The 27,914-nt window shown below is 36.5% G+C and overlaps 3 protein-coding genes across 9 annotated transcripts; 2 read left to right on the top strand and 1 right to left on the bottom strand.

Moving 5' to 3' along the window:
• The first annotated feature begins 257 nt into the window (after nt 1-257).
• On the top strand, nt 258-6,190 carry LOC148763313 (GPI-anchored protein). Of its 5 annotated transcripts, none has more exons than XM_088805604.1 (9): nt 258-650; nt 1,855-1,934; nt 2,290-2,421; nt 3,137-3,991; nt 4,520-4,765; nt 4,890-4,904; nt 5,167-5,307; nt 5,450-5,497; nt 5,973-6,190. In XM_088805604.1, exons 2-9 carry the CDS (start codon nt 1,928-1,930, stop codon nt 6,044-6,046), a joined length of 1,518 nt encoding a protein of 505 aa, XP_088661730.1. In that variant the 5' UTR covers nt 258-650; nt 1,855-1,927; the 3' UTR covers nt 6,047-6,190. The 5 variants fall into 5 exon arrangements, with proteins under 5 accessions (XP_088661730.1, XP_088661731.1, XP_088661732.1 ...); XM_088805605.1 differs by having other exon boundaries at nt 2,373-2,421; XM_088805606.1 differs by having other exon boundaries at nt 2,376-2,421.
• Nucleotides 6,191-7,197: 1,007 nt separating this feature from the next.
• Nucleotides 7,198-11,320, top strand: LOC148763314 (uncharacterized). Of its 3 annotated transcripts, none has more exons than XM_088805155.1 (6): nt 7,198-7,387; nt 7,762-7,827; nt 7,954-7,987; nt 8,108-9,743; nt 10,584-10,668; nt 10,836-11,320. In XM_088805155.1, exons 1-6 carry the CDS (start codon nt 7,305-7,307, stop codon nt 10,858-10,860), a joined length of 1,929 nt encoding a protein of 642 aa, XP_088661281.1. In that variant the 5' UTR covers nt 7,198-7,304; the 3' UTR covers nt 10,861-11,320. The 3 variants fall into 3 exon arrangements, with proteins under 3 accessions (XP_088661281.1, XP_088661280.1, XP_088661282.1); XM_088805154.1 differs by having other exon boundaries at nt 7,199-7,387; nt 7,762-7,833; XM_088805156.1 differs by having other exon boundaries at nt 7,327-7,387; nt 7,762-7,841.
• Nucleotides 11,321-12,538: 1,218 nt separating this feature from the next.
• LOC18602418 (Plant regulator RWP-RK family protein) lies at nt 12,539-20,963 on the bottom strand. The gene is made up of 7 exons (XM_018119845.2): nt 20,703-20,963; nt 20,173-20,239; nt 18,812-19,988; nt 17,334-17,378; nt 16,404-17,159; nt 15,578-15,701; nt 12,539-14,135 (listed from the first exon to the last, which is right to left on the bottom strand). Exons 3-7 carry the CDS (start codon nt 19,757-19,759, stop codon nt 12,994-12,996), a joined length of 3,015 nt encoding a protein of 1,004 aa, XP_017975334.1. The 5' UTR covers nt 19,760-19,988; nt 20,173-20,239; nt 20,703-20,963; the 3' UTR covers nt 12,539-12,993.
• Between the last annotated feature and the right edge of the window lie 6,951 nt (nt 20,964-27,914).

Genomic DNA, 27,914 nt, shown 5'->3' on the forward strand with positions numbered 1-27,914 from the left:
TACTTTTTCCCTAATAAACAGTGGGGAAGTAGGAGGACGTGGAAAGTGATAAAAAAAACAAGGGGCGATGGTTGACGGAGGGTAACATGGCAAAAGCCAAAAACAGTAACTTTGAACATCCAAACCAAAAGGTATCCAAAGAAGATGAACTAGTATTTTATTATTACTAAATTAAGTATATTTTCATTACGGATGAAGAAAACGCAGCGTTTTAGCGAATGGGGAGGTTACCTAAAAGAGCCAAAAAGGGGTAAGTCGGGTAAAGAAAGGAAACCGACGAGAAAAAGAGGAGAGTAAAGTTAGCTTTGCTGTTTGGTGTCAAGCTTTATCTTCAGGCAGCAGCAGCAGCACCACAGCAGCAAGCAGCGGCCCCCCCCATTTACCGTCACACACTCTCTCACTCACTCGCATACAAAGAAACTCCCCTCCCCTACCCCAAAAATATAACTAAAATAAAAAAGGAAAAGCTAACAAACAAAAGCTCCCCCGTTTTTATTAAGTACTATAATTATTAGGGTTTCCCACAAAATATAAAAAAAAATTATATAATATTCGGTCCATTTTTACCCACCGATCCGACCCTTCTTATGATTTGATTTTTTTTCCCCTCAATTGTCACCGGAAATGTTATATGCGTTCCGCATCTTCAGGTAACTTTTTTTCTTCTTTTTTGTTGTGGTGTGTTTGAGTGTTTGGTAACGGAGAAAATGCTGGAAAAAGGAAGGAAATTTGGGGTTCCGAACTTTTTTTTTTTTTTGCTTCTTTGGTTTTTTGGGGGTTTGAGCTAACTCTTCTTTGTTTGTTAAGAGAAGAGTAAACTAGAAGTTGGAGCTTAGAATTTTTTTTTTGCCTTCCTTTTTTAGAAGCATAATCTGGTGGGTTTGGTTTGGTTCAGTCAGATTTTTTTATTTTTTTTGAGATATGTGTAATTTCTTTGTGCGGCTGAGAAAGATTTGAGAAATTTGAGAGTTTGATTCTTGATTTAGTGCTTCTTTTTTAGGGAAATTTGCTGCCTTTTTTAGTTTGATTTGATTATCTGGTTTAGTTTTGTTGTTATATGCTTAAGATATTGCTTACTATTTTGTTTTCTAATCTAGGAAATCATCAGGAGAAAAGGGAAAATGGATTTCTTTTTTCCTTAGATGTAACTTTCCTTAATAAAATGCTGTAAAAAAAGGGGAGAGAAAGTAAATTGAACTTTAGATGATCACTACTTTGGTTGAAATATTGTTTCCATTTTCTTTAGATTCTTAACTCTTTATTTTAGCTGATGCTATGCAAGGAAAGGAATATTGTTTCTGGTGTTGCTAAATTTAGTTTACTTAGTTGATTGATTGAGTTGGGCTATAGTTTCTGTTAAAACATGTCTAATCTGTTGTTTGTCATCAGAAAAGTAAAGAAGTAAAGAACTTCACATAATTTACTAGTTTTTTGAGGTTAGTTGAGGTGGTTCTTTATTTTCTATGGGAATTAAAAAAAAAATGACAATTGCATAGAAAGTAAGGTTTCCAAAATTGTATTTTTCTATCTGAAGTTGAGAAACATCCTTAAGAGCTTGTCTGACCGTACTTCTTTTTGCAATGAAGATGAATAAAAAAGGTCATTTCTGATTTTTTTTTTATGTAAAATGCTTTGAAGAACTGAAAACGGTCTTTGAGTTTGATAGTAAGTGACAGAGAAAAACTTGTGTGGTCAAGGGGCTTAGTATAAGTGTTGTTGGAAAGTGTTGTACTTGAAACTCGCTTGTTCTAATTACAGAGTTTAGAGGGAAGATTTCTTACATGGGTTAGATTGTAGTTTAGTCTTGAAGCTTGCTAAACCCCAAATTTTTTTTTTTTTTTTTGCATGGTGCAGAAAGAATTGAAGTAAGGTGGTAGAATGATGGTTATTAAGCCAGTATGCTGATACCTAGGTAGCTTAAGGAAGGATGAGAGGTATTAGCTGTTTTTACTCACTATTGCTCCTTTGTAAATGCTTCCAGACAATGTCTAAAGCAGAAATGTCTATGACTGTACGATATGATAAAAAATTTAGACCTGAAACTGGTATCTAGTCTGAGAGTAATGTGTCATGCAGTAGCATTTTTGAAAAAGAAGCTATTGGTATTTGAAATTTTTCATTATTGTTTTAGTATGCTTCATTTTATTGCTATTCTCTTTGAACATGTTGAAGCATGTTGTGCTAATTTATGTATACATGGATAAATAGTTACATTTATCTTTACATTATTTCTTCCTGGGCATGAAATTTTCTTTTTCGCACTTGCTCTAACACTTGAAGATGATACAGGTTTTACTGCATTGCTGAAAACGTTGTTAGGGTGTGTAATTAACTACAATAGGTTTTTCTATTGCATGATTCAATGGTGCCAGAAGGCTAGAAGAGCTATGGACTGTTTTCAGACTGTTAGCCGTCTTAAAGGCAAGTTGTTTGAATTGACTAATTGGATCTACTTATCTATAGCTTTAGACAGTGCATTCTGCAGTTAAAAAAGTGAAGGGGGTGCAAAAACTTGCTGGTATAAAGGTGTCGGGTTGGCTTTTTGTCACTTTTAGGAGTGACCTTTTCTTTATGAGAACTGGTTTTAATTTGGTGCAGACTTTGTATTATGATTGAGAGTTAATATCTCAACAAATAATTTGGAATTCAGTCTATAGTCTATTTTTGTTTAACTTTTAGCTGAGCTTAATTTATTGGGCAAGTTCCCCCTAGTTGTGAAGTTGGTCTGTACATTTCTAAACTTGCTTGGTGTGGTGTACATATTTTTTAGTTTGAAGATAACACTCATATGAAATTCTTAGAGGAGTCATAATGAAGAACTAAGTGATGAAGGAACTTTTAACCCATAAATAGATGTTACATTTATCAAGCTTTAACATTTATATATCAGTAATTTTTCAATTAATGACCTGACCCTCATTATCTTTGGTTAGAGGTTCTGGTTTGGCCTATATACCTTATTTCTTTGTGTTTGCCTTTCGAGCAGAGAATTTACATGGTGCTTTAGCTTTGAACTTAGTGACCTTTATTCTAGACCTTATGCAGCATAAAAATGACAAGACAATTTAGTGCTCCTTCTCCATTTATTTATCTTTTGAATGTTATGACAGAAATCTGACTTTGCCTCTGGTTGCAGGTTCCCTGTGCCAACAGTTAATACTATTCATTCTCTGGTTATCCAGCTTCCAAGATGTAGTCACATTGCAGACACTGCTTGACCCTAGTCATGTTTCTTCCACATCTGAGCTAGCTAATCCACCGTCTACTGGATTATTTGAACCTATAGAAATATCCCCTGCTGTTATTCCACGTTATCCTTATCCTGGTGAATCATTACCACCTATGTACCCAACTTTTCCCAGAACATATGAACCAAATTTAACTGGAAGGTGCCCTGTAAATTTTTCTGCGTTGTCGAATATCATGGGAAAAACAGCATCTGATTGTTCTCTACCTTTGGCAGCACTTGTAGGAAATGTGATATGTTGTCCACAGCTTGGTAGTTTACTCCACATCTTCCAGGGTTACTACAGTATCAACTCTGATATGTTGGTCTTGCGAAATGCTGTTGCTAATGATTGTTTTTCAGATATCATTAGTATCCTAGCTAGCAGAGGGGCTAATAGTACCATACCTACAGTTTGTACTGTAAAATCATCAAATCTGACAGGTGGGTCTTGTCCAGTGAAGGATGTTAATACCTTTGAGAAAATGGTGAATACAAGCAAGTTATTGGAGGCTTGCAGCACTGTTGATCCTCTAAAAGAGTGCTGCAGGCCAGTTTGCCAACCTGCAATTATGGAAGCTGCTCTAAAGATTAGTGGAACACAAATGATGCTAAATGAGAATAAAAATGTAATTGGGGAGACTACTCATATAGATGCCATCAATGATTGTAAAGGGGTGGTATATTCATATCTTTCAAGGAAACTCCCTCCAGATGCCGCAAATACTGCATTCCGTATACTATCTGCCTGCAAAGTCAACAAGGGTACAGTTTCTATATATCTTACATGATTGTTGTTCAATATTTACTTAATCCACAGTTCTGGTTGTTCTTACTTATGAACTTGCTTGAGTATCTATTTTACCTCAGGAAGTTTGTAGTTGAAGATGATCTCATATTGCATGGAACTGTCATCTGATGAAAAATTGAAAGTGGAGGCAATTCGTAGTCTGTATGGATAGCAGATTAATGTTTAAATTCCCTTTACTTTTGACATAATCTATCAGTTTCCAAAATTAGACCAGGCTATCTAGGACAATGCATGACTAAATTCTAAATAAGTAAATCAAGCTTTTCTAACTTACCTAACAAGATAAGGTCAAGTAATGCTTGGTCTTTAAATGTCCTTCACTTTGAGTTTTATTAGTTATATCTTTTCCTTTTTAATTCCCTCTCTCAGTTTTCGTAGTTATCTGCCAGTTGTATGACAAGATATTGTAGCATTTGTTTTGAATCATTTGTGAGTATTTTGATATTTTGTCTACAATGGGGTAAAAATTTTTGCATGTGCAGTTTGCCCTTTGGAATTTAACCAGCCCTTGGAAGTAATTAAGGCATGCCGTAATGTAGCTGCTCCCAGTCCTTCCTGCTGTAGCTCATTAAATACTTACATTGCGGGGATACAGAAGCAAATGTTAATTACAAACAAGCAAGCCATAATTTGTGCAACAATGTTTGGGTCAATGTTAAGAAAAGGTGGAGTTATGACAAATGTTTATGAGCTTTGTGACGTTGACTTAAAAGATTTTAGTATCCAAGGTATACTATTCTGTTTGATGTAGTTCTTCTAATTCTTTGCCCATTCTCTGCTATTTAATCTGATACTGAGGTTTTCTTCTTGTCTTTTTGTCTCTTGTATTCTCATGTGCGGTTGCCACAACAGCATATGGACAACAAGGTTTGTATTGTTTCCTGATCTTGTTCTTTCCCCCACATTTGCACGTGCATTAGTTAACAATAGAAATGGTGTGTGTGTGTATGTGACACATACGAGTCGTCAGTGGGCATCTTTCTATATGCTAGAAGATTTTTAATCTAGCATCCTCGTCATGCTTTCTTCCTGGTTTGATGTATGCATCAAATTAGATAGATGATTATGCACTAAAGTTTAAGATATGCACCATATAGATTGAAAATTTTGGTATTTTCTACAAATCTAGGATGCCTGCTACGAAGCTTGCCAGCAGATGTGGTATTTGACAACTCAACGGGCTATAGCTTTACATGTGACTTGACTGACAACATTGCAGCGCCATGGCCTTCATCATCTTCAATGTCATCCTTGTCTCTTTGTGCTCCAGGTAATTGTTTGAGAAAGAATGACTTTTGTAATTTTGCTTTATTTAGAAGGGATCAACACAGTTAAAGTAGGGATTCAATAAGGAGCATATTTGCCTTGTGGCTTCATCTTAATGTCCTAATGGCTGCCGCCTGCTATTGCAGAGATGTCATTGCCTGCCCTACCAACATCAGAGACACTGAAAAATCCTGGTGTGTAACATTTATTGTTTGTATTGCCTTCCTATTTTGGTTAACTACAATGAAGCATTTAGCAAACGAGAGGCTGTTCAATAAAGTATATGTAGTACATGATAGAAGATAAAGGATCTGTAGTAAATGACACCATAGTTTGTAGAAATTCTAGTCATACCTTGCCAAGAGTTAATAACCATAAAATAAGATGGTAGAAAATGAAGCTAGCATCCTTTGCCGAAATTTTGAAAAATAAAACAATACATTACCACAAGAAATAACTGTTGGGTATTCTATTTGACATCACTGGGCTCTTGGTGTTGGACATGGTAGAAGGATCTTTTAGGACGTAGAATCAAGAATTATGATGTCACAATTTAGACATATATCACCCTTTCACTCTGGTATGTGGCTAAGATGGGTTAATTTAAGTAATTTGTAATATTCAAGCTGTAGCTTGTTCTCATTTTATTGTTTTAATTTCATGATGCAGGCTGCCATGGATGCATGTTGGAAATCTGGGTACCCATTTTTTCATTTTTTGTTTTCAGTACATTTTTGTACTGAAGAGAGTTGTAGTTGCGGGTTGAGCCGGTTTGGCAGTGTAGGGGCTTTTGGTGATTGACTGTTGTGTGGGGAATTTACAATGTATATTTTGAGTAAGCCTTGTTGGTGTATAGTATCTATTTTCTTTCCTTTTTCCTTTTAGAATCAGACTTTTCCATCTCCCTCCCACTGCTCTCCCTCTGTCTGTCTCTCTCAAATGTCGTGGAATTCTTGGGAGAAAGAAAGTTGCTTTTCTGATTTCTAACCATGTGGTGGAAAAAAGTTGCACGGACCACAAGGAAAACAAAATGGTTTCATAAGCCTTAAAAGCATTGCAGGAAAATATGTAGTTTCTCAAGCTTAAGATCAAGAGAGGAATGCGGAAACTTTTGACTTTTGAGAAGGCCGGTGAAGGTTAAGTCTTAATACAGATAAGCAATTATAATATTATTTAGAATATATAAAAAGAATAAAATTTTGCATTTTCTTATTTAAATTAATTACGACCATGTTAATCATTTTTGAAGACATTAATTAATATTTTATTACCAATTTTTTGGATATTTAATTACAGTATCCCATAAGATATGTCTAACTATTATTTGAGAATACATATTAGTAGCTGCTTGCTGTTGCTTTTTATCTGACTACTGTATTTGGTGACCAAATACAAGCTCATCAAATATGCATGAGCCATCCATCATTTTATTATTTCACGATTACTATAATTTTCATAATACAAAACAATTTGCTACTAATAAAACCAATAGTAAATCTTGATTTCTTTTGTGGTATTATATTTTCTAAATTAATTCCAAATTTAGTGAAAATTATTAATTAGATTTAAATCTTTATAGTTTCAAAACATATCATTATAATTTTCGCTTAAAAATTCAATAAAAATTTCAGTTACTTATCTTCAATTTTACTAATTCGAGTATTGTAATTTCACTAATATTATAAAAACAAATATTTCAAAATATCTTTGAAGAATAATATTTTTTGTGTGCAAATAATATTTAAAATTTTAATATAAAAGATAAGTAATTTATTTTCTTATAATTTTTTTTTTTAATTTTCGCCGCAACGGGGCTTGGTTGAATATTTTATTTTGAATATTCCTTAAATGTGAACCTGACCCATAAAATCAACTCCAAGCTTCTTAAGCCGAGCCGAAGCCAAATATCAGAGCTCTCCTACATGCCTTTTTAAACCCCATTTCAACTAAACCCTAAATCTCTCTCTCTGTGGGATTTTCTTATTCTCAATAGCAGTAAGAATGGCAAAATTTCATCGAACAGATTGCATCGAGATTTTATCGCAAATTAAGCATCAAGAGAAGCTGGTTAATCTCAAAAGAAGGTTCCGCCTTTTTTTTTCCTTTTTAATTTCTCGCCAATTATGTTTATTATGTTTGATTTCTTCTAAAAAAGCATGCTTTTCCCATGAATGTTCACAATCCTGAAATTTAGCTAGTACTTTTTTTATATATAATCTACTCCATGGTGTTTTTGGTTTTTAATTTTTGCTGAAACAAGTTAAAGATCGTTTTTTTTTTCAGTGCATATTGTTGTTGTTGTTTTTGTTGTTTTGCGGTCTTGAATGTTGATTTAAGTGAGATTGTGGAAACTGAGGAATGTATTAGTTGCTGTTGTTAAAACGCTTGGTGCATTGTTACGGTGATTTATGTTTGTATCGGGACTCGGGGTAGGATTACTTATCGAGGTTCTGTGCAGGTGGTTGATGGGACTCTCGACTTCAAGGTCCAAGAGGAAGCAATGCAAGGAACCCAAGTTTTTTAGGTACAAGTAAGTGGGTGAGCTTTCTACTCCAACAACAAAATATTTGTATGCATTGTTGTTGTTCCTGTTGTTTTCTTTGCTGTAAAGGTTAATTTTAATGCTTTCGGGGTTGATTCTGTCTTCCAGGACTTTGCCTGAATCTCTTCTGAGGGACGATGATGTAAGTCAATGCAACATTGTGCAGTGCTGGTGGATATCATGTTCTTGTACTTTCAATAATTTAGTCCTGTAGATATTTATGTTTTTCTCATAAAATTGTTCTTACTACTATGTTTTCCAGATTTTCTGTGAGACTATTAAAACTCATGTTGAAGAAGCTTTTGGAGCACGTAATTTCGGAAGAGGAAGTCATGTTATTCAACATAGTGTCCAATCATTTGATGCACCCAAAATAATGGGATTCCTTCTCTCATTCCTCAATGCTTTGACTAATAATGGGCTTTACCTTATTGCCATGATACTTACAGGAGGCTCAGGAAATTTTGAGAAAACTCGGTGCAAAATGAAGCAAGTTATTAGAGAATCTTTGCCGAGATGTTTGAGCAGTGAAAATCATGATCATAAGAGAAAGGATATGATTATGAAGCTATATAGAGTTCTGGATGATCATCAAAATTTTCGGGACAATTCTATGAAATCAGTGACTGCAACATTTCAAATTCATCATGATGCTGCGATCCATGTGCTGGATGGATTAGGGGATTTCCCTTTACAAACCTTGATTGCAATGGACAGGAAGCTTAGATGTCTCAAAAGATTGCCCCAGTTACAGGCTTGTGAAGGGGGAAAAAAACGCAAACGTTTAATTGAGAAAGTGAGTAAAACGGGTAAAAGGATGCTTAGGGATCTTGAAAAAGGAGGTGAACTGCGAGAGCCATTAGCTAAAGCATTGGCAGTAGCAGACTTATCAATGAAACTATCTACGGGCTGTCTAAATACCCCAACAACATGCTTTCACCAATTCTCACCAGAAATAATAAGCTTGCAGAATGATATTATCAAGGCTATTTGGATTCTCAAGACAAAGGTTAGATTCCCCAAGCTGAAAACCTTAAAGCTTTTGTTGGATCCAAAGGTTGATATATCAAACCGTTCTTTACGAGGAGCAATTACAAATATGTTAACAGAGTTTCTCTTCGAGTGCAGTGATATGGATACAATTCCCAAGTCTTTATTAGAAACTCTTGCTGTTATTAATAAGGATTCTCGATCTATGCCACATGGATGCTTCCTAAAGGAGGAATTTGAGGAAGAAATAGAATGTATACTAAGTGTGAGTGCTCAGTTGAAACAAATTGTTTGGGACTTGCTTCCTGATCATGAGTTGGATGAGGAATTTGCTGATGCATATGGAGAAGAATTAGAAGATAGTGATGATGGTAGTTGCATAGAGGATGATGGGCAAATGGAAAATGAAGACTCTGAGAGTTTTATGTCATGTTCTGTCAATTCAATTGAGAGAGATGAGGGTAAACTGAATGTGAAAGTGGATCCAGAAATCATATCAAATTATGAGACAGGTAGTGAAGATATAAACGAAGTAAAGAGCGTAAGCAAATTGCATGCATTTAGTGATGGAAATTGTTTTTCACCATTCAGTTTACCAAGTGGAGAGTTAAATGACTATTCAATTGAGAGAGATGAAGTTAAACTGAACAGTGGAGTGGGTCCAGAAAATGCATCAATTTTCTCTTCCAACCTTCAGTTGGGGAATGCAATGTTTGTGCACAACAAATCAAGGATGTGTAGAAATCAGTACCTTAACATCCAAGAAGCATGTGACGTGACAAGTTTGGTTGCCTACAATCTAATTGGCCAGTTATTGGAAAAGTTCACTAAGGAGCAGGACATGGAGTTAGATTGGAGCGATAGCTTGTATCTTAGACGTGACTCTTCAGTTCAAGAACATACCCAAGGTATTAAACTACTTTTATTCTTCCTTCCCCTTCTCTCCTCTCAATTGAGCTTTATAAACCATGCACCTAACCTATTGGACCAAAATTATCTGAAAATCGTGTCACAATCATGTTGAGCAGTTAATGAAACTACATTGACATCAATGTCTTAATAGACATTGATATGAAAGATAGTGAAATAGGAATACTTTTGAGGCTAATATGTAGGAAAATTTTAGTGCTAAAGGGTGGGAAATTATTTGTGCAACCAGGTCCCCAATCAGTTAGGGTATGAGATGATGAGTGGATGAGGAAAATTAAAGTTCTATGGACTGTTTAACTGCTGCTCAGATGATAGTGAAGTGACAATTAATTCTGTGTTCAGGGAGGAATGTGAATGGCCATTTGCAGGTTTGAATATGCCCAAATAGCTTTAGGGAACAAAAACAAACTGGCAGTTCAAGATAGAAGTCTTATCAAATTTGACCTCAACTAAGTCCTAGACTATTCAAAATAGGCTTATCAAAGAAAAGACTAAAAATTCTTGCACTACCCAATACATAAATTCTGATGAGAAAACTCGAATAAAGCTCAAACAAATGTAAATTTGGACTTGATAATCAGTATTTTGGCATATATGAGGCCTTTGAGACTCAACATCATTACAGAATGTGTGCTTGCATTGCTTTACTTTGGTGTAAATGATTGTTGAACAATCTTTTCTCTCTTCGATCCCCCCACACCCATCCCTTGAGATGCTAATAGAATTGAAGGTTTTAATGTCCAATTCTTCTCTGTGCAGACTTGTTAGCTTTTGCAATTCATGGTTAATAATTAGTTCATTTTTATGTATTATTGCAGGAAAGAAGCAGAAATTGCCTGAGGAAGATGTGGGAGGTTCTTTCATTCAAATACTCAAGGAGCTAATGCCTTCTGTTCCAAAGAGGTATTTTCTTATCCACCTCGAAAGTGGTGGATTATATCTTGCTTTCTTGTGGTATTTGAGTTCTTATATTATTGGACTCCTGGAATTTAAAATGTGTTAACTGTTAGCCCATATTTTATCAACTAAATCATTGATTATGAGAAGTAAACTTTCCTTTGTTGCTGCAGTGACAGGGAAAAATTGAAGGAGTGATTGGGCACAAATTAGGCACCCTTTGATTTTGCTGGATGATTTTAAGGGCACAGATTTTGTAATGCATCTGTGCTTATTGATTAAATCTGACCTATTCAAATTTCTCTTCAATCTTCAATTATTTGAGATGTGGCTTGACCTCCCAGGAGAGTAGAATAAAAAAGATTACATGGCCTCACTGGTTCTCATTGTACAATAAATTGATTGCTGGCTTGATCTTGTTGCTTCAGATCCAGGTAACCATCCAAACCCCGCCCATAATTTGATTGAAAACTGGTAAAGTGGAGAGCCATATTGTATCTCATCCGTTTCAGGAAAGTTTCATTTTTTATTCTTTGACATGGGGAAGGGGTATTCAAGCCTTTTTCCTTGAGCATGAATTAAATGTTTCCATGTGAAATATTCATTCTTTTGTACTTATACTATCAGTAATAATAGCAATTCATTTAGTTTGTCTACAGCTTGAAAAAGTTGGCATACTCACATTTGCACAGATTTTTATGTGAACTTCAATTTTAACGTTTATAGTTACATTGCAAACAAACACACTCCAACCCTTCAAGTACAGTTAATCGAAAGAAACGAAATCCTTGAAGCTTTTCACTCAAAACAACAGCTCAGTGAACTATAGACCTATGCAAATCTTGCTAGCTCTCCATACGATAAACCAGAGCCATCAAAAAGCTGCAAGAAGAAGTGAACTGTATGAAACAGTGACATTTTGCAGAGAACAAGGGAGGTGCCACTAGACTAAAACAGGTTCCCATGAAATGGCATCTGAGCTGCAATTTCAATGCAGAGAAAGTGATGAATAATGCACAATTGAAATGCAAAGCTTCTCATAAAACATTCTATCAGATGTTTTTTATCCCCTGGAGCATCTATGACAGAGTTACGACACGACAAAAAGTTGTGCATTAATCATTATGCAAACATAATTATGTGTGGTGGTGCTGACATCTGTCCCCTTAAAAAGGGGTTATAGCTGCTTAGACAAGCATTCGAGTGTAGCAGTGAAACGGGCTAGTAAAGAGACCCCGTCACACCTGAGGCGCTGCTTCACTTGATTGCTAGAAAAGCATTCATAACACAAGCAAAGTTCTATTTTAGTTTCTTTTCAGCAAGAAAAAATCTGCTGCATGATGTTAAAGAGAAAAATTATCAATGCTATATTTCAGTAAAAATAGAATTTACTTGATGAACATGTGGAAGGCACGTGTGTTCTGGTCAATGAGAAATGATGTCCGCCCAAAAACGTTCACCATACCTTGCACCTGCATAAGAGGGGGAAAGAAAAAACCAGTTCATGTGAAATGGCCGGATGAAAATAAAACTTGCACTTGCAATGAACTAAAACAGTATCATGGTGATGGTACACGGTATAATTATCTTCAGTCTGTTCTTTCAAAAAACATTTTCTCAATTCATTAGGGTCAACTTTCACACAAGTTGAACAACACAACCTAATGGAACATAATCAAGTCGCTCAATTATGATTTCAAGTCAAGTTCAAGCACACAAAATTAAGCTTGATGAAGCTGAAGCATTTCACCGGGTCAACTAGGCTTGATCTAACCAACGAGCAGAACCACACTGATCATGGAGGCATTAGTGCAAAACAACCTTTACCATGGGATCCCTTTCAAACAGAGAAAACCAGTAAATCAACAGCTTCAAGTCATGGAACTTCCATTGTGTAGGATTGATATGATATATAAGTTGCTGTACATGGAATTGGATAATGCTCTATGCTACAACTACAACTACGCCCTATTTCTATTGCTCCACCCCTAACATATACAAACCTATACAAAAACATGTATCATGACTAATTAACTATAATCTATGCTCAGATCTTCTACTCCCTTTGCCCCTTATTCCTTGAACTCAAGCAGTAACGACCATGCAACATCTAGAAACAGCACTTGTAGAGCTGAGCGGCCATTTATTTTGGTTGGACCATAGTGGAAAGCAAATGGACTAACGCATGAATGTAGATGGTCATTTCCTTTCATTTCTCATTTTTCTTCTTTCAAAGAATTACATCTCCCTTATAAGAACAGAACCCAGATAGAGTTCAAGAAAAAGCACTATGAAGGCCAGAGATTTGCCTGCCGAGCATCAGCATATCTGCTATGAGCCTCCACCCAAAAAGCAATTGCTACTGCCAGAACTGCCAGTGGCACAAGGTACATCTCGAACTTGAAATTTCACGTTACGTGTTCCAACACACTCCAAAATTTCCAGACACTCCTGTAAATCTGAGTCACTAACCAACATCACCCATTCCTCTTCATCATCTAAATACTTGAGCTGGAATGTCCCATTTTGAATTTTGAACCTTGTTGCAACTTCTTCATACAGTTGGAAGCACCCAGCAGATGGCTCAAATTTAAAGCGAACAGTATCCTCTTTGTAAGTAGCTTTTACAGTAATTTTTGAGCTGCTATCAACACAAATTGTCTTCACTTTTGAATTCTTTGCCTCCTCAAAGCTCTGAGAGCTTGACGAACTTCCATGCAACATTGAACCAGAGCCATTTGAAGAGTCTGTCATGCTTGAAGAAGTAGGTTGGTGGTTATGTTCAACAATCCCATCATCACCCTCCATTCCGGCATCCATCTCATCAGCACCAGCCAAGGAGCTTGAGCTTCGAGACACAAAATGGCAGTCAGAATCCTCTAATTTCAGATTCCCCTTGTTCAGACCCCATTTGTCACATCCTTCTGGTAAATAAGAACCCATAGTTACATTTTCTAGACAAGTCCAAGGTGCAGGGCCAATGCTAGCTGCCTGGAAAGATCCTGCATCCAGAGCAACTGACTTAGAGTCCTCACTACAATCAATCGAAGGGATACTAGATTTCTTTAATTCTTGACAGGTACTTGGAATGACCACACTCATTGCAGCCCCTCTGTTGTTTCCACCAAAGGAACACTCATCTTCCTCCAACTTAACCACTGAATTCTCCCCATCAGGGCAAGATGCTAGAGGCGCTGATGGTTTCTCTTGATTGACAGGTTCAGGTGTTCTGACGGGAAGGTTATTTTCAGAGAATATTAGTGTTTTCTGAGAATCAAATTCTTGGATGATGGTGCCTGCTGCAACAAATCCTCCTGTGGCTGGATCAAACTTCAATCCTCCTTCCACCCCTTGCACAGAGTCAAGAACAGTTTGTATTTTTCTTAATGATCTATTCACCTTATTAATCTTCCGAGAGGGCCATCTTGAGATCCCATGCTGTCTGCATATCCTTTTCAGCGTAGTGGGGCAAACTACAGGGAGCAGGAATTCAAACATCAATCACAGATCAAAGTCTATGGTAAGAACCAGTTTCACTCTAGTGCTTGAAAATAATATTCCTACGCTTTTGTATGTTCTTCATTACCAGAGTTAAGAACTATTTTCCAGAGTATACAGCCTTGACCATACAAAAATTCTAGAGCATAAGTTTGTAATAATTAAGTAAGAATTCTGCATTATTTCCTTGGATTGAGTCAAAATACATTACAGTCATAATTTGATTTGAAGAATTCTCCACTCCATACAATTTTTATTGTCAAATACTAATTTTATACAGTATCTAAAGAATCTGGGGTTGCTCAAGGTTGTTAAAAACTTAATAAGAATTATTTCACCCAATCAAGACGGAATTGTTCCCCATAATTATTCATTTTATCTATTTTAAGAAGTAGGAAGTAGCCAACTTTGAAAATTAATTTTTAATTTTTTTTAAAAGAATATTACTGAACCATATGACATGAATCATTTAAGGAAATAGCTTCATACAGAACTCAAATTCGTGACACCCTTGTCGTGAGTTGGGTCACCCTACCTACTCCACCCATTGGAGTGCTTGCATGACATCAGAGTCGAGAACGGGTTGACTCTAATACCAGAGTGTCACGAGAGCATTACCCTCTCCCCAAAAAGCTAACCTGATGGGATTTACAGCTCCAATGCTTATAAAACCAAGACCCCTCCCTTACCTATCCACTGCGGGATTCAGTCACAATCTCTCCCACCTGAATCCGCAACGCCCTCGTCACAGGTTGAGTCACCTTGCATCTTTGTCAAGGGACCATTACCCTTTCCTCAAAACACTAACCTGATGAGATGTGCAGCACCCATATGTATAAGCTCAAAACCCCTCCCTTACCTATCCAATTTGGGATTCCTTCACATTCTCTCCCACCTGAATCCATGACACCCTCGTCGCAGGTCGGGTCACCTTGATCTTTGTCACAAGATAATCACCCTCTCCTCAAAACACTAACCTAATGGGATGCACAACACCCATGTATATAAGCTTAGAACCCCTTCCTTACCCATCTGATTTTGGAGTGCTTGACATGACATTGCAGTCGAGTCTGAATTGGTTTTCATACCACTTTGTCACGGGGCCATTACCCTCTCTCCAAAAAGCTAACCTGGTAGGATGAGCAATACCCATGTTTAAAAGCCTATGACCCCTCCCTTATCAATCTGATGTGGGAATCCATCACATTCTCTCCCTTATCTATCCTTTAACTTAATTTATGATTCTATAAAAATACTGGAATGATTCTTTTTGAAAAGTCTTTCTGCAAAATTTAGATAAGCACAATCTGATACAGTAAAAGTTAACAACAAACACAAAAACATATTACAGAAACCTGAACAGAGACAACAACATAATAACTTGTGATGCATATACACATGTAACATCAAGGCTTACCACCAATGCTTTTTGCAGCATCCTTCAAACTTCCAGAGAAATACTGCTGAAGAACACTCAAGCTCACATTTTTTTCTGCTGTACTTCTCTTCTTCTCCATCTGCCTTCGGGGTCCACTCATTGCCTATAAATACATACTTAACCACATAAGCTTGTCCAGACCAGCCACTAAGACATTCAAAAATCAGCACTATAGGAATAAATTAAATAAGCTATGTATACATACACACAGACACACACACACACATTCATATTTATTAATTTATCTATTTCTTCTTCCAATAGGTATATAGAATCTCAGATAATAGATCTCACAATAAACAGTTCAAGTATGCAGCTCATTTTGTCCAACTAATATGTCTTCCTCAGATTCACACTATTAATAATAGTTATTAATATTAACACAGGAATCCCCACCTAATTTTGATTCCTCAAAGAAGAGTATAAGGTGTTGCTAAACTCAAGCTAAGCGTGTAATTTTGATTACACAATGAACAAGGCAAGCTCATGGGGGCCCACACATTAGGGGTGGATAATAAAAGAATCCAGCATCTACATTAGGAGGATGCTTCAATATCAGAGAGATACCCCCTCCTTACTCCTAGTAAACAGAAGTATCTTGTTATCAGGAAAAAAATATTTCTTATTTAACCTAACAGATATCAGAAATATGGATCTCAAAGCATGAAATTCCCTGGTCTCAATGCACCACTCAAATCTCATTTCCAGACTTTTGTAGTTCATATATAAATCACTGAAGGATGCCTTCCATGTGTTTCACGAGTCAAGTGATCCATTAAAAGAGAAAGAATGTTCAACAAAGTACCTGTTCCGGAGGACCATCTGCTTCCTTTCCATCGCTTCTTGAATTAGAAACATTCAAGGGAATTCTATCATTAGAGTTCATGTCACTACCAGCAGATAATGCTGTTTCTGAGCTCCTCCTAGACATAGACATTGGGGGGAAGTTTGGGACTGTTCCCCTCTGAAACTCAACTTTTGACCCTTCAACAATTTCTGCATCTGAAACTGTTCTCAAACTCCTACAGATTCGCTGCATGGTACCTGAAAGGTTGTTCAGCAGGAGTTGCTGTTCTGAACTCCCTTTCATGTTGATAGGAAGAAAAAACTCTAGTATATAATCATCATCACCAGTGTAGGTGCTCCTCAGCCTGATTGCAACTGCAGCATTCAGGTTAAATTTACGTGCATGATGGACAAGTGGATAATCACTTATGTCATATGTCTTCACATCAGAAGAGAAGAATGGATGATTGGACTGAAGTGCTTTTCCAGCTATACCTTGTCCTTCTTCAAGATAATGTGCTGCACATGCATGCACAAAATCTTGCATCTCTGTGTCATTAACATAACAGGCTGTATCTTCAATGCATAAGATGCACTTCCCATCCCAACCCTTATTACCCTCTCTAACACGTACTTTGATAATTTCATCCACAGCTTCTTCAGCGTAATTACAAGGAATCCATGTTAGAGCCAAAGGCAATCTATGCGCATGACATACAGCACGTAAAACATCAGTTATTTCAGCTAAAGCAGCTCTCTGATTCCTTGAGAGGCACTGGGGAAAAAAATGAAAGGAGAGGCCTCAGAGAAAAGGCACAGTTCCACAGCAATATTTATTCAATTGACCAAGATAAAGAACACCAGTTCTGCTTTTTATTATATTTAATTCAATATAAAAACCCTTGTTCTATAACAGCTACAATGAAATGCATACAAAGTTTTAATGTACCTGGGGAAGAAGTCGAGGAGGAGCAGTGGTCCTTAAATTCACAGCCTGCAGAAAAAAGGGATCAATACATTTAATGATACCAGCCATAACATTTTGAATATACAGTTGAGAACCTTATAATTCATACATGATTTACTTTACAAGCATATTAGCTGCTTTTATAGTTTATGTTTGTTTTTTCTAAAAATGAATTTACAATACTCGTTAAATCAAATTTATTGCCCCAACACCTAGCTAAAGGCTTAAAATTTGCTTTCGAATCTCGGATGTTAGCTATAAATTTATTTTATATTTTTAAAATTGTTAGTCCAAATTTTTCACTTTAATTTCAGTGTGAAATTTCGTGGTATCGCAATTTTAAAAAGTAAAAAATTGTATTGCCTGTCACAATTACCTAATTCTTCATGTTAGCTAAATGTAAACTATATTGTAATTTGTGTGGCCGACTGACCTTGTGGCTACTGTTATTACATTCTTAGAAGTTACTTCTATTTACCTTTTGACATTCTAGTAATTCATGCTGTAAACAAAATTTTCAAAAGTTACAGATCACTAATGGTTTTTCTTTAGGCACAAGTTAAGATTTATCACTTTAGGAAACATTCTAAAATTGAATGTAGTGAATTTGCATTCAATTTGATAACTTTCAGCACAGTGATGCAAAAATTTTACTACTTAATAGTAGCTTAACCAGTGCCCTCAAGCACACTAGATAGTATCTGTTATAAGCTACACGTGGAACTTGATTTTTCAAAAAGTGTTAAAATATTAGGGATTATTAATATTTAGAAGTATTAACTATAAGGAGGGCTTATCTCAGTCCCAATCCATGTACATGCACACTACCATATATGAAGTTTTGAATTCCAATTCTACCACAACTCCAAGGCACAGCCTTATTATTATAAGCTTTTATTAGAGTTGCAAAAAATCCAACTGTTGAATTCCAACAAGTTGTTCTCAAATCTTAAAATAGCTAAGTTCCAATTAACAGGTACCCAACTTTTAGTATAAGTAACACTAAATCCATCTCATGCAAGATAACAGAAGAAGTTTTCTGTCGTTAACTACAACTTTTATGGACCAAAAGATCCAGAGTTGCCATTTACAAACATGATAGTACATCAGAAAATGATATGAACTTCCCACAAACAATCCAATAGTTTCCAGCAGAAAATGCATTCTTTTTCAGCGGTTAAAGATGTCTTCGAAATAATATGTGAACACAGAAAATATCACTTAGCAACGGATCAAATAGAATAAAAGACTCTAGAAAATCATTTGTCAGTAAGTTTTGACCTCCTTGTTACTCTTCTACACGTCAACCCTTATAAAGGAGTTTAATTCTCAATGAGCTAAAAAGGTAGATATGTCAGTGATATTGATTTGTTTGGAGACTTACAGAGAACAGGAAACGGACATTCAGACCCAAAAACACAAACTTTACAAATACATAAACAGAAATAATATATCCTAACCTGGAGTGCAAGGCAGACATTTTCCATTTCTGCATCAAAATTGGGCTTCTCTTTCACAGTGACAAGTTCCAGCACAGCACAGCAAGACATCTCAAGAGGTTCAAACACTGGTAAGGCAATAGAACCACGGACTTTATGATTGACAGCATGTGAAAACCGCAAGTACTCATCCTCACTGTAATGGGTTACATTAGAAGTCCACTCAGGAACTCTAGAGATAAAAACACGACCAGGAAGCCCAGGGAAGGAACCCAGTTTCAGTTCTGCAGAGAAGATATACGTCCTTGACACTTCACGATAACCAGAAAGTATCTGGTCTAGCAAATAGGGCTGATCAGAAGTGGTCAACATATACTGATCTCCATGCTTAACTGGAACCCATACTTGTGCCAAGATGCCTCCTCCAGATGACTCCTTAAACAAGGACAGTGCTCTAAGCATCTTCTCATCAAGTGATTGTCCAATTGGCCTAGAAATCAACGAGTTTGCCACATCTGAAGTATTATTTTGTCTATTACCACCATTATTTCGTCTAACACCCTGTTCATCGGTATCTGTGGAATCCAATGGATTACCAAACTGCGCATCTGTTTGCTGGCACACCATTCTATCTACACAATTATAAGAACCACCCATGCCACTTAACGCATCACCACCTTCAACAAAGGTACCAGAACTTTGTTCTGTAATATTTAATGAATCAAGAGAGGCATAAGGAAAGGATGGATAGGAGGACAAACCGAAGGAGGCAAACATCTGATCTGTAGCTGCAGGGCTGTTACACCACCCAGCATAAGAATCGAAGTTCATCAGCTCTGAGAAGTTGAAAGGATCCTCAGAAATTGAATTTTTGGTACTGCCACCCAACTGTTCCCCACCCTCCATAGGTCCTCTTGGAGGAACCCAATAACCAATCCCCTTTTCTTTAGATGAAAGGGAGTACTCCATTTTTTTCACAAAAAACTAAGCAACGTCACTTCCAACTAAAATCAGAAAATGCTAGAGTTCTATGAAAAAACTTCCACTCAGCCTGACACTTCCATCCCTAACATCTTCTCCCATCTGCTTCCCAAAACCCAGGAATTTCCCCAACAAATTCATCTATCTTTGGACCTCTTCAAACACCAAACTCAATTTTGCCAAAAACCAGATTACCCTATGCCAAACCGCCTTAACCCTGCACAATCCACAAAGCAAAATCAAACTTCACTTCTATGCTATACATATATAATATAATATTACATAACCAAAAGAGAAACAAATTTTCATTAACCAATCACCACACATATATCTCACAGCCTAAGCTAATTTAACAATTATAGTTCCTAAAAATAGTAATAGAAAGCTCAAGAAGAACTGACCTCAGAGAGAAAAAAAAAAAAAGGATGACAACCACAATTTCACAGTCTCCAAAGCAGCCGCAAATCACTGCAAGAGAAGTCCACTGCTCTCAATCAACATTAACTCACAAAACCCACCTCAGATTCATCCACTCATACACAAATAAATCAAAATTCTAAATAAAAAACCCAAAAAAGAAGTACATATCAAAAAGATGAAATGAAAATTCAGGTGAAATGAACCAAATATCAAATTCAAGACCCAGTACACTATTCCCAATCAAAAGAAAAATACTTTACTAAATATACATGTAGCAAAGTAATTTAAGAAATTGCCAAAATTGGCAATTCTTTTTCCTTTTATAAAATTCAAATGAAATTCGAGTCAAATGAAATGAACAAGAAATGAAATTCCCAAGACTTCAAATAAAAGAAAATCAAAACGAAAAAAAAAAAAAAACCCTATAAATTCTGAAGCTCCTTGAAATTCTGTAAAAAAAAAAAAACCCAGAAATCTAGGGACAGAAAGTTACTATAGAAGGAAAGCCTACCAACTGGTATAACGGATTTTTTTAGTTATGAAGGAGAAATTTGGTTCTCCTTTTGGGAACTTACTAAAAATGGAAGTTTGTTTGGGTTTTTTTTTTTTTTGGAGCAGTTAACGATGAGAACCTGTTATTATTGTTTTAGAATATATCTAATGTCTGTAAAAGGTTGCTGTTGGAGAAGAACAAATGAATATAAAGACAGAAAAAGAAAAAGGATTTGTTTCTCCTTGTTTTGGTGTGGGTATTTTTAGATCCAGGACCATGAGCAATTAAAAAAAATGGCTAAGTGTTGGATAATTTCTTAAATGTCAAAATTAGCCTTTGTTTGGTACATAAAGACAATGATATTTCTCTTGTTTTATTTGCATTTTGTCAATTTCTTTTTCTCTATAATAATATCTTTGACTGCTTTTCGCTGCCCGCCCCTTGAGACTCTCACCTCACTCCATTATATAGAGTAAACCGTCCAATAAGTTAAGAGAAAACAAATCTCAAAATAAAAAAAAATTAAGGTTTGAATTTATTATTTGAATTCTCAAATAAAAAAATCTCAAATATTCTGATTTACAACAAAATAAAAGATTTTCATTACCGATTCGAGTAGAATTATTGAGTCTTTTTCTGAAAATTAAGTCTAAGTTTAATCCAACTCACTCGTTTAATTATTACTTTTTATTGATATTTTAATATTTTAAATATAATTAATAAAAATATAATATTTATTAATAAAATATGTTAACCGGGTGAGACTGAATCATAATTCAATCTAAAAATTATCTACAAATTTAAAAAATGAAAAACTTCAAGAAATTATTAATTATTTTAAAAATATAAAATATGCGTATTAATTATTTTTCATTATTTATGAAATATAACGTTATGCAATGAAGTCCATAATTTTGAAATACATAAACATGTAACAAGTTTATGTTGCCATTTATTTTTAAAATTGGTTTAAAATTATGTAATCTCCATGAAAAGTTAATTACTATAATTTTTTCTATTTTAGATTTATTTTAAAAAAATGCAACTGCACGAATTAAAAAATCTAATTAAAAATATGTTTTTATTTCGAATTAAATATTCACCTTACTATTTTAAGGTATTTCATAATAATGAATGGAATAATTAATAAACGAAATAGAAAAATATTTTTGGGAAAATAGTGATTGAAACAAAGAATAATGAATGGAACATTTTGGTGTCTATTGACAGAGACATCTCACAATAACCCAAAAAAAAAATTAGTGCATGGTGTTTATCGACAAAGTATGTTTTCAAAATATAACGTCACCCTTTATGAAGCCTTTTATGGTGTTTTTTCTTCACCAATAGTTGAAAAACTTACAAGTTACAAGGCAATAGGCACATGTATTAAAGATGCTTGTACCTTAATTTGTGTTCTTGGTGATGATATAGTCCTTGTACATTACAACAAATAAGGGGTTACTACCATGTTAACGTACGTACGGCAGAGAAATTTTGGTTCCTAAACTTAGCTTTTCTCCCCACTATTGGTCTAAATTTAGAAACTGAAATGTTATCTAATATCTAACACATCAAGGAAAGAGACTTAGAAATAACCTTGCAAGAAGATTTCATCTTAATGGAGGATATATGTATGAGGAAATTGTGAGAAAAGGATCTCGTGATAAAGTGATTTCAGAAATAACCATCAATATAAAGTTATCTGTTTCTAGCCAAAAATAAGCATGAGTAGACCAAAATACCCTTAAAAACATCGTTTCAAGTTAGGGTCCCGATATCTCCCTCCCGCTAGAGAGAAAATAGAAATAAATAAATACTCAGCTGTTTGAGCTCGGTCATCTTTCTCTCTCAACTCTCTAAACTGTCTCAACTTTGCCAACTCTTTGTTGAGCACAATCGTCGTCAGCTCTCTCAGATTTCTGAACTGTATGAGCTCTGTCAACTCTCTGTTGAACACCATGGTCAGCGGGTTGTGGTCTATCTCTCGGCATCTGGCCATATTGTCATAGATTAACAGATCCTATAACAGAGATGACATCAAGGTATCTGTATTTAGGTTTATTGCTGCAATACACTTAAATTTCTGAAACATTTGGTGTAAATTAGAACATGGATTAGAAATATTGCCTAGAGTTGTTACACGCCACGCATCTATAACATGTGTTAGCGTTATTTTAGCATGTCACGACGTTGGTTATTTTAGGCGTGCCAACATTGACATGTTACAATACTTTACGTTATATGCATGGCGTGTTACAACATTTTACGTTATATGCATGGCGTGTTACCACATTTTACGTTTACGTTATATGCATGGCGTGTTACCACATTTTACGTTATATGCATGGCGTGTTACAACATTTTATGTTATATGTATGGCGTGTTACCACATTGTATGTTATATGCATGGCATGTTACAACATTTTACGTTATATGCATGGCGTGTTACAACATTTTTACGTTATATGCACGTTATATGCATGGCGTGTTACAACATTTTACGTTATATGCATGGCGTGTAACAACATGACCGATAAATTTTTGAACACTGCATGTATTGTGTAAAATGATTGATAAAATTTTTTTTTCAAAATTTCAGTGGGGTTCCAATTGTGCGACTTGTGATAAGACACGATGGTCAGTGGGTGGATGGCATTTACAAGGGTGGTGAGTCATGAATGCGGGGGGTTAGGAGTAATTTGTCGTTTACGGGCTTGATGAAGCTGGTTGAAGATGTTGTTGGGGTAAACTCAGAAATTGATGAGATTGAGTTACATGCATTGATCAGTACACCTGGAGAGCTATTACGGCCAATTATCAAGGATGATGAAGACGTTGCATTAATTCTGCTAGTACAAAGGAATTTTTCGACTATATATGTCAGCATTAAGAGACTCCAAATAAATGTTATGTCACATGAAGAAGTTGAACAACATGGTAATCAGCTCAATCAAAATGAGATTTACAATGCTTCACATATACCACAGCATTTGGTCTGTAACCCATAACAATGACAATTGAGGTATGCACAAGAGTTTGTGCAGCCCGGTAGACAGACGACATTCACAGAACAATTGGTTGCACAATTCTGACCAGGATGTGCATCAAACCAATTACTTGCTTTTATCCAACAAATGTAACAATCGGGTGAAACTGTAGAGTGTGTAATGCCATTGTCAAATGAGAATACGATAGTCAAGGATAACACTGTGAGGTTGGAGGGTGACATTGCAACACTAGAGGATAATACTACATCTGATGAGGGAAATGAGGATTTGTTCACTGTCGGTGAAGATAGATTTGATGACAATTCAAATGATGGGCTTGACCAATGGCATGATGGCAGTTCAGACGATGACTGGCTTTATGACAGTGACATTCCAATTTGCAATAATGTTGAAGGCAAAACGGAACCTATTGGAGGTGTTGATGTAGGAGATGTTCAATGTGATGACCCCATATACAATAACCCTATCACTGGTGAGAACGGGATTCGTTCCCTTGATACATTACTCAATGACAATTATCAGGAAATGAGAAACGCAGGGATATCTCGTACGTGGCTAGTTGCAGGTGCAAAAAGGTTCTCCTTCCAAACAATTACCACTGAGGAGTCGACATGTGTTGATGATCCTTTCTACAAAGAAAGAATGTTTTTGTCGATGGCTGAGTTGAAACGAGCTTTGAACATGTTGGTTTCTAAAAGAGAAGTTTGCGATAAAAGTAAAAAGGTCATGTAAAGGTCGTTATGAGGTTAGTTGCAAGGACAAAGCATGCAAGTTCAGTATGCGTGCAACGAAGTTACCTGACAGAGGAGAATATTGGCAAGTTCGAACGTTCCACAAAGTACACACATGTACTGTTGATGGTTTGCAAGGGCGATTTTTAATTAAGAGTGTGAAGATAATTAGTGAACTTATGTCATACAAGCTTCAGACTAATGGAGTAGCATTGAGACTTAAGGACATAATTTGTGAGATGAGGGTTCAATGGGGATTAGAATGCTTGTATGGTAAGGCTTGGCAAGCGAAGGAGTATGTGGAGAGGCTTGTTTTTAGTCCCCAAAGGAGTCATTTCAACTACTACCCTCATATTTTTATATGTTGGAACAAGAAAATCTTGGCACAGTGACTGCAGTGGCTACTAATAAGGCAGAAAAATTCAAATATTGTTTTTGGTCATATGGGGCTTGTATTCGAGGGTTTTTGGATGTAATGCGTCCTACAGTTACAGTTGATGCGACACATCTGAAAGGCAGGTTCAGGGGTGTTCTATTTGTCACTGTATGCAAAGATGCGAACGAGTGCGTATATCCAGTTACGTTTGGCATCGGCCATGTTGAGGACGAAGACTCATGGACGTGGTTTCTTAGTAAGTTGCATGATGCGGTTGGTTGTCCTAAAAACACTATGTTCATTTCTTATCAGCATCTCGGCATTAAGAAAGCAATCCAAAATGCATACCTAGAAACACACCACGGTTTATGCGGTTACCACTTGAAAAAAAACTTTAAAAACAAGTTCAAGCGTGACGACGTTTCTATGATTTTCACCCTTACTTGAGATTGCTATAAGGTTTCCGATTCAAGAGACATATGAACCAGCTCAAGCAAATTCACGTGGGAGCCCACGCTGATCGTATGAGAATAAGGTTTGAAAGATGGGCACTTGCATGTTCACCGGCAAAGTGATACCAAATGATGACATCCAACATTGCGGAATGTGTTAACTCATGCTTGAAGCATGCAAGACAAATGCCAATCACTATTTTGATTGAGTTCATTAGAGACATGTTCCAGTGTTGGTTATATGACTGGTATGAGGAGACCGTCAAGGTGATCACGTCCCTCAGCCCTTAGGTTGCTAGGCAGTTGAGCAAACGGTTCAATGATGCACATCGCTTTATAGTTAAGCCTATTAGTCGAGTAAAGTTCGAAGTTAAAGACGGGAAAATGGACGAACTTGTAAACTTGTCTAGGAAGACGTGTTCATGTTGTGAGTTCCAAACAAATTTACTATCATGCAGCCACGCCATTGCAGCAATAAGGTCAGAATATCTTTATTTCTTATTTGAACCCTAATTGACATAGCATTTACATTGTGCTTGAAGATTGAGTTTATTATATTTTTCAGTAAATGCAAACGTGAAGCCATTGAATTTTGCGTTGACTACTACAAGACAACTGTTTTGGTGGAGGGTTATTCAGGATCCATTTGCCCGATAGGGCATCCTAGTGAGTGGGACATCCCCCCTCATGTGAAATAATTATCGTCTTGCCACCATATTGGCGAGGCCAAGCGGGAAGCCCTAGGAGGAAAAAGATTCCATTGGCTGGTGAAGGCAATCGAGCACGGAGATGTATGCAATGCAAGAGGTATGGGCATAACAGACAAAATTGCCCATCCCCATTTGCAGTTCCATCCACAAATTCGACACCATCTCCAAGTCAATCGGTGCCTCCACGAGTGTGCCGATCCAAAACATGTTAAAGTTGCTGACAAACCAGTCACCCACGCAACAACTGTCCAATACGAAGGACAATGTCCGAAAATGTAGGGTGTGTTGTGGATGAAGACAGCTTGTCCGCCTAACTAAATGTGTAACCCATGTACAATAGCTTTCTCACAATTTTCTCTTGCAGTATCTTACATTCATTCATATTTTTTAGTGTTTGTTAGTTTTCTCTTATAGATGAGTCTTTATTTTTTTATTAATTTTGTAGATATATTATTTGAGTATTCATTTCATTTTGTCCATAATTTTGAACAATGAATAAACTTGCGAAGTCCCTATACTGTTACCCTATTTCTCACATTTTATTACCACTTGTATTAAACAATTAATGATTTGATTTAATTCCTTTCTACTTCATTTGATTTAACCTTTTATGTTCTTACAATCAAATCTCCTAAAAGATATAAAATTAAATTAATTCATCTAAATTATGCTAAGCTAATAAAAGAAATGCCACGTGGTAGTTTTGATCATCTGGTGTGGGGGTTGAGATTAGGCTGTATTTGGTAGATGTGAATGACATTTTGTGGTGACACGCTGAATGGAAGCAGATGCTTGTGGTGACACGTTGAGTGCATGTAGACTTATGGCGTGACATGTTGACTTGTTACAATCTTGTGGGGTGACACAACACTAGCCAATTGTGGTGACACGCTGAGTGAATTCAGACTTATGGCTTGACACGCTGACTTGTTACAGTTTTGTGGAGTGACACGGCACGTGCCAATTGTGGTGACACGTTGAGTGAATGCAGACTTATGGCGTGACATGCTGACTTGTTTCAGTCTTGTGGGGTGACATGGCACCAGCCAATTGTGGTGACACGCTGAGTGCATGTAGACTTTTGACGTGACACGCTGACTTGTTACAGTCTTGTGGGGTGACACGGCACGGGCCAATTGTTGTGACACGGCACGAGCCAATTGTTGTGACACGCTGAGTGTATGTAGACTTCTGGCGTGACACACTGACTTGTTACAGTCTTGTGGGGTGACACGGCACGGGCCAATTGTGGTGACACGTTGAGTGAATGCAGACTTATGGCGTGACACGCTGACTTGTTGCAGTCTTGTGGGGTGACACGGCACAGGCCAATTATGGTGACACGCTGAGTGCATGTAGACTTATGTCATGATACGCTGACTTGTTGCAATCTTGTGGGCTAACACGGCACGGGCCAATTGTGGTGACACGCTGAGTGAATGCAGACTTATGACGTGACACGCTGACTTGTTGTAGCCTTGTGGGATGACACGGCACGGGCCAATTGTGGTGATACGTTTAGTGAATGCTGACTTGTTGCAGTCTTGTGGGGTGACACGCCACGTGGTTACAGTATTAATTTAAAAATTTACATCAGCTTTTGATATTTATAGGCATTGTGTTTGAATTGATAAAGAATAAGTAATGGGAAAGTAATGTATAAAATGTACGAATATTAAAATTAATAAAATTAATTGTATATAAAAAAAATGATGTACATACAAGGGCTGATATGTTCAGGGTTCGCTCTCACAACTGTTGGAAAAAATTTCTAAAGCGTATTGACGACGCATATTTGCAATCATATTCTGCTTAACTCTGATATTTTTCGATTACAAAATATCGTCAATGTACTCTATCATGAACATACCGCAGCTGACACTATCGTTCTGTCAATGCACTTTAGCTTTTGGCAAATGGATTTCCAATGGCATCGGCGTCAAATCCCCG

The sequence above is a fragment of the Theobroma cacao genome, chromosome 4 (assembly GCF_053813885.1).
Source record: "Theobroma cacao isolate CCN51 chromosome 4, ASM5381388v1, whole genome shotgun sequence".
Taxonomy (NCBI): Eukaryota; Viridiplantae; Streptophyta; class Magnoliopsida; order Malvales; family Malvaceae; genus Theobroma; species Theobroma cacao.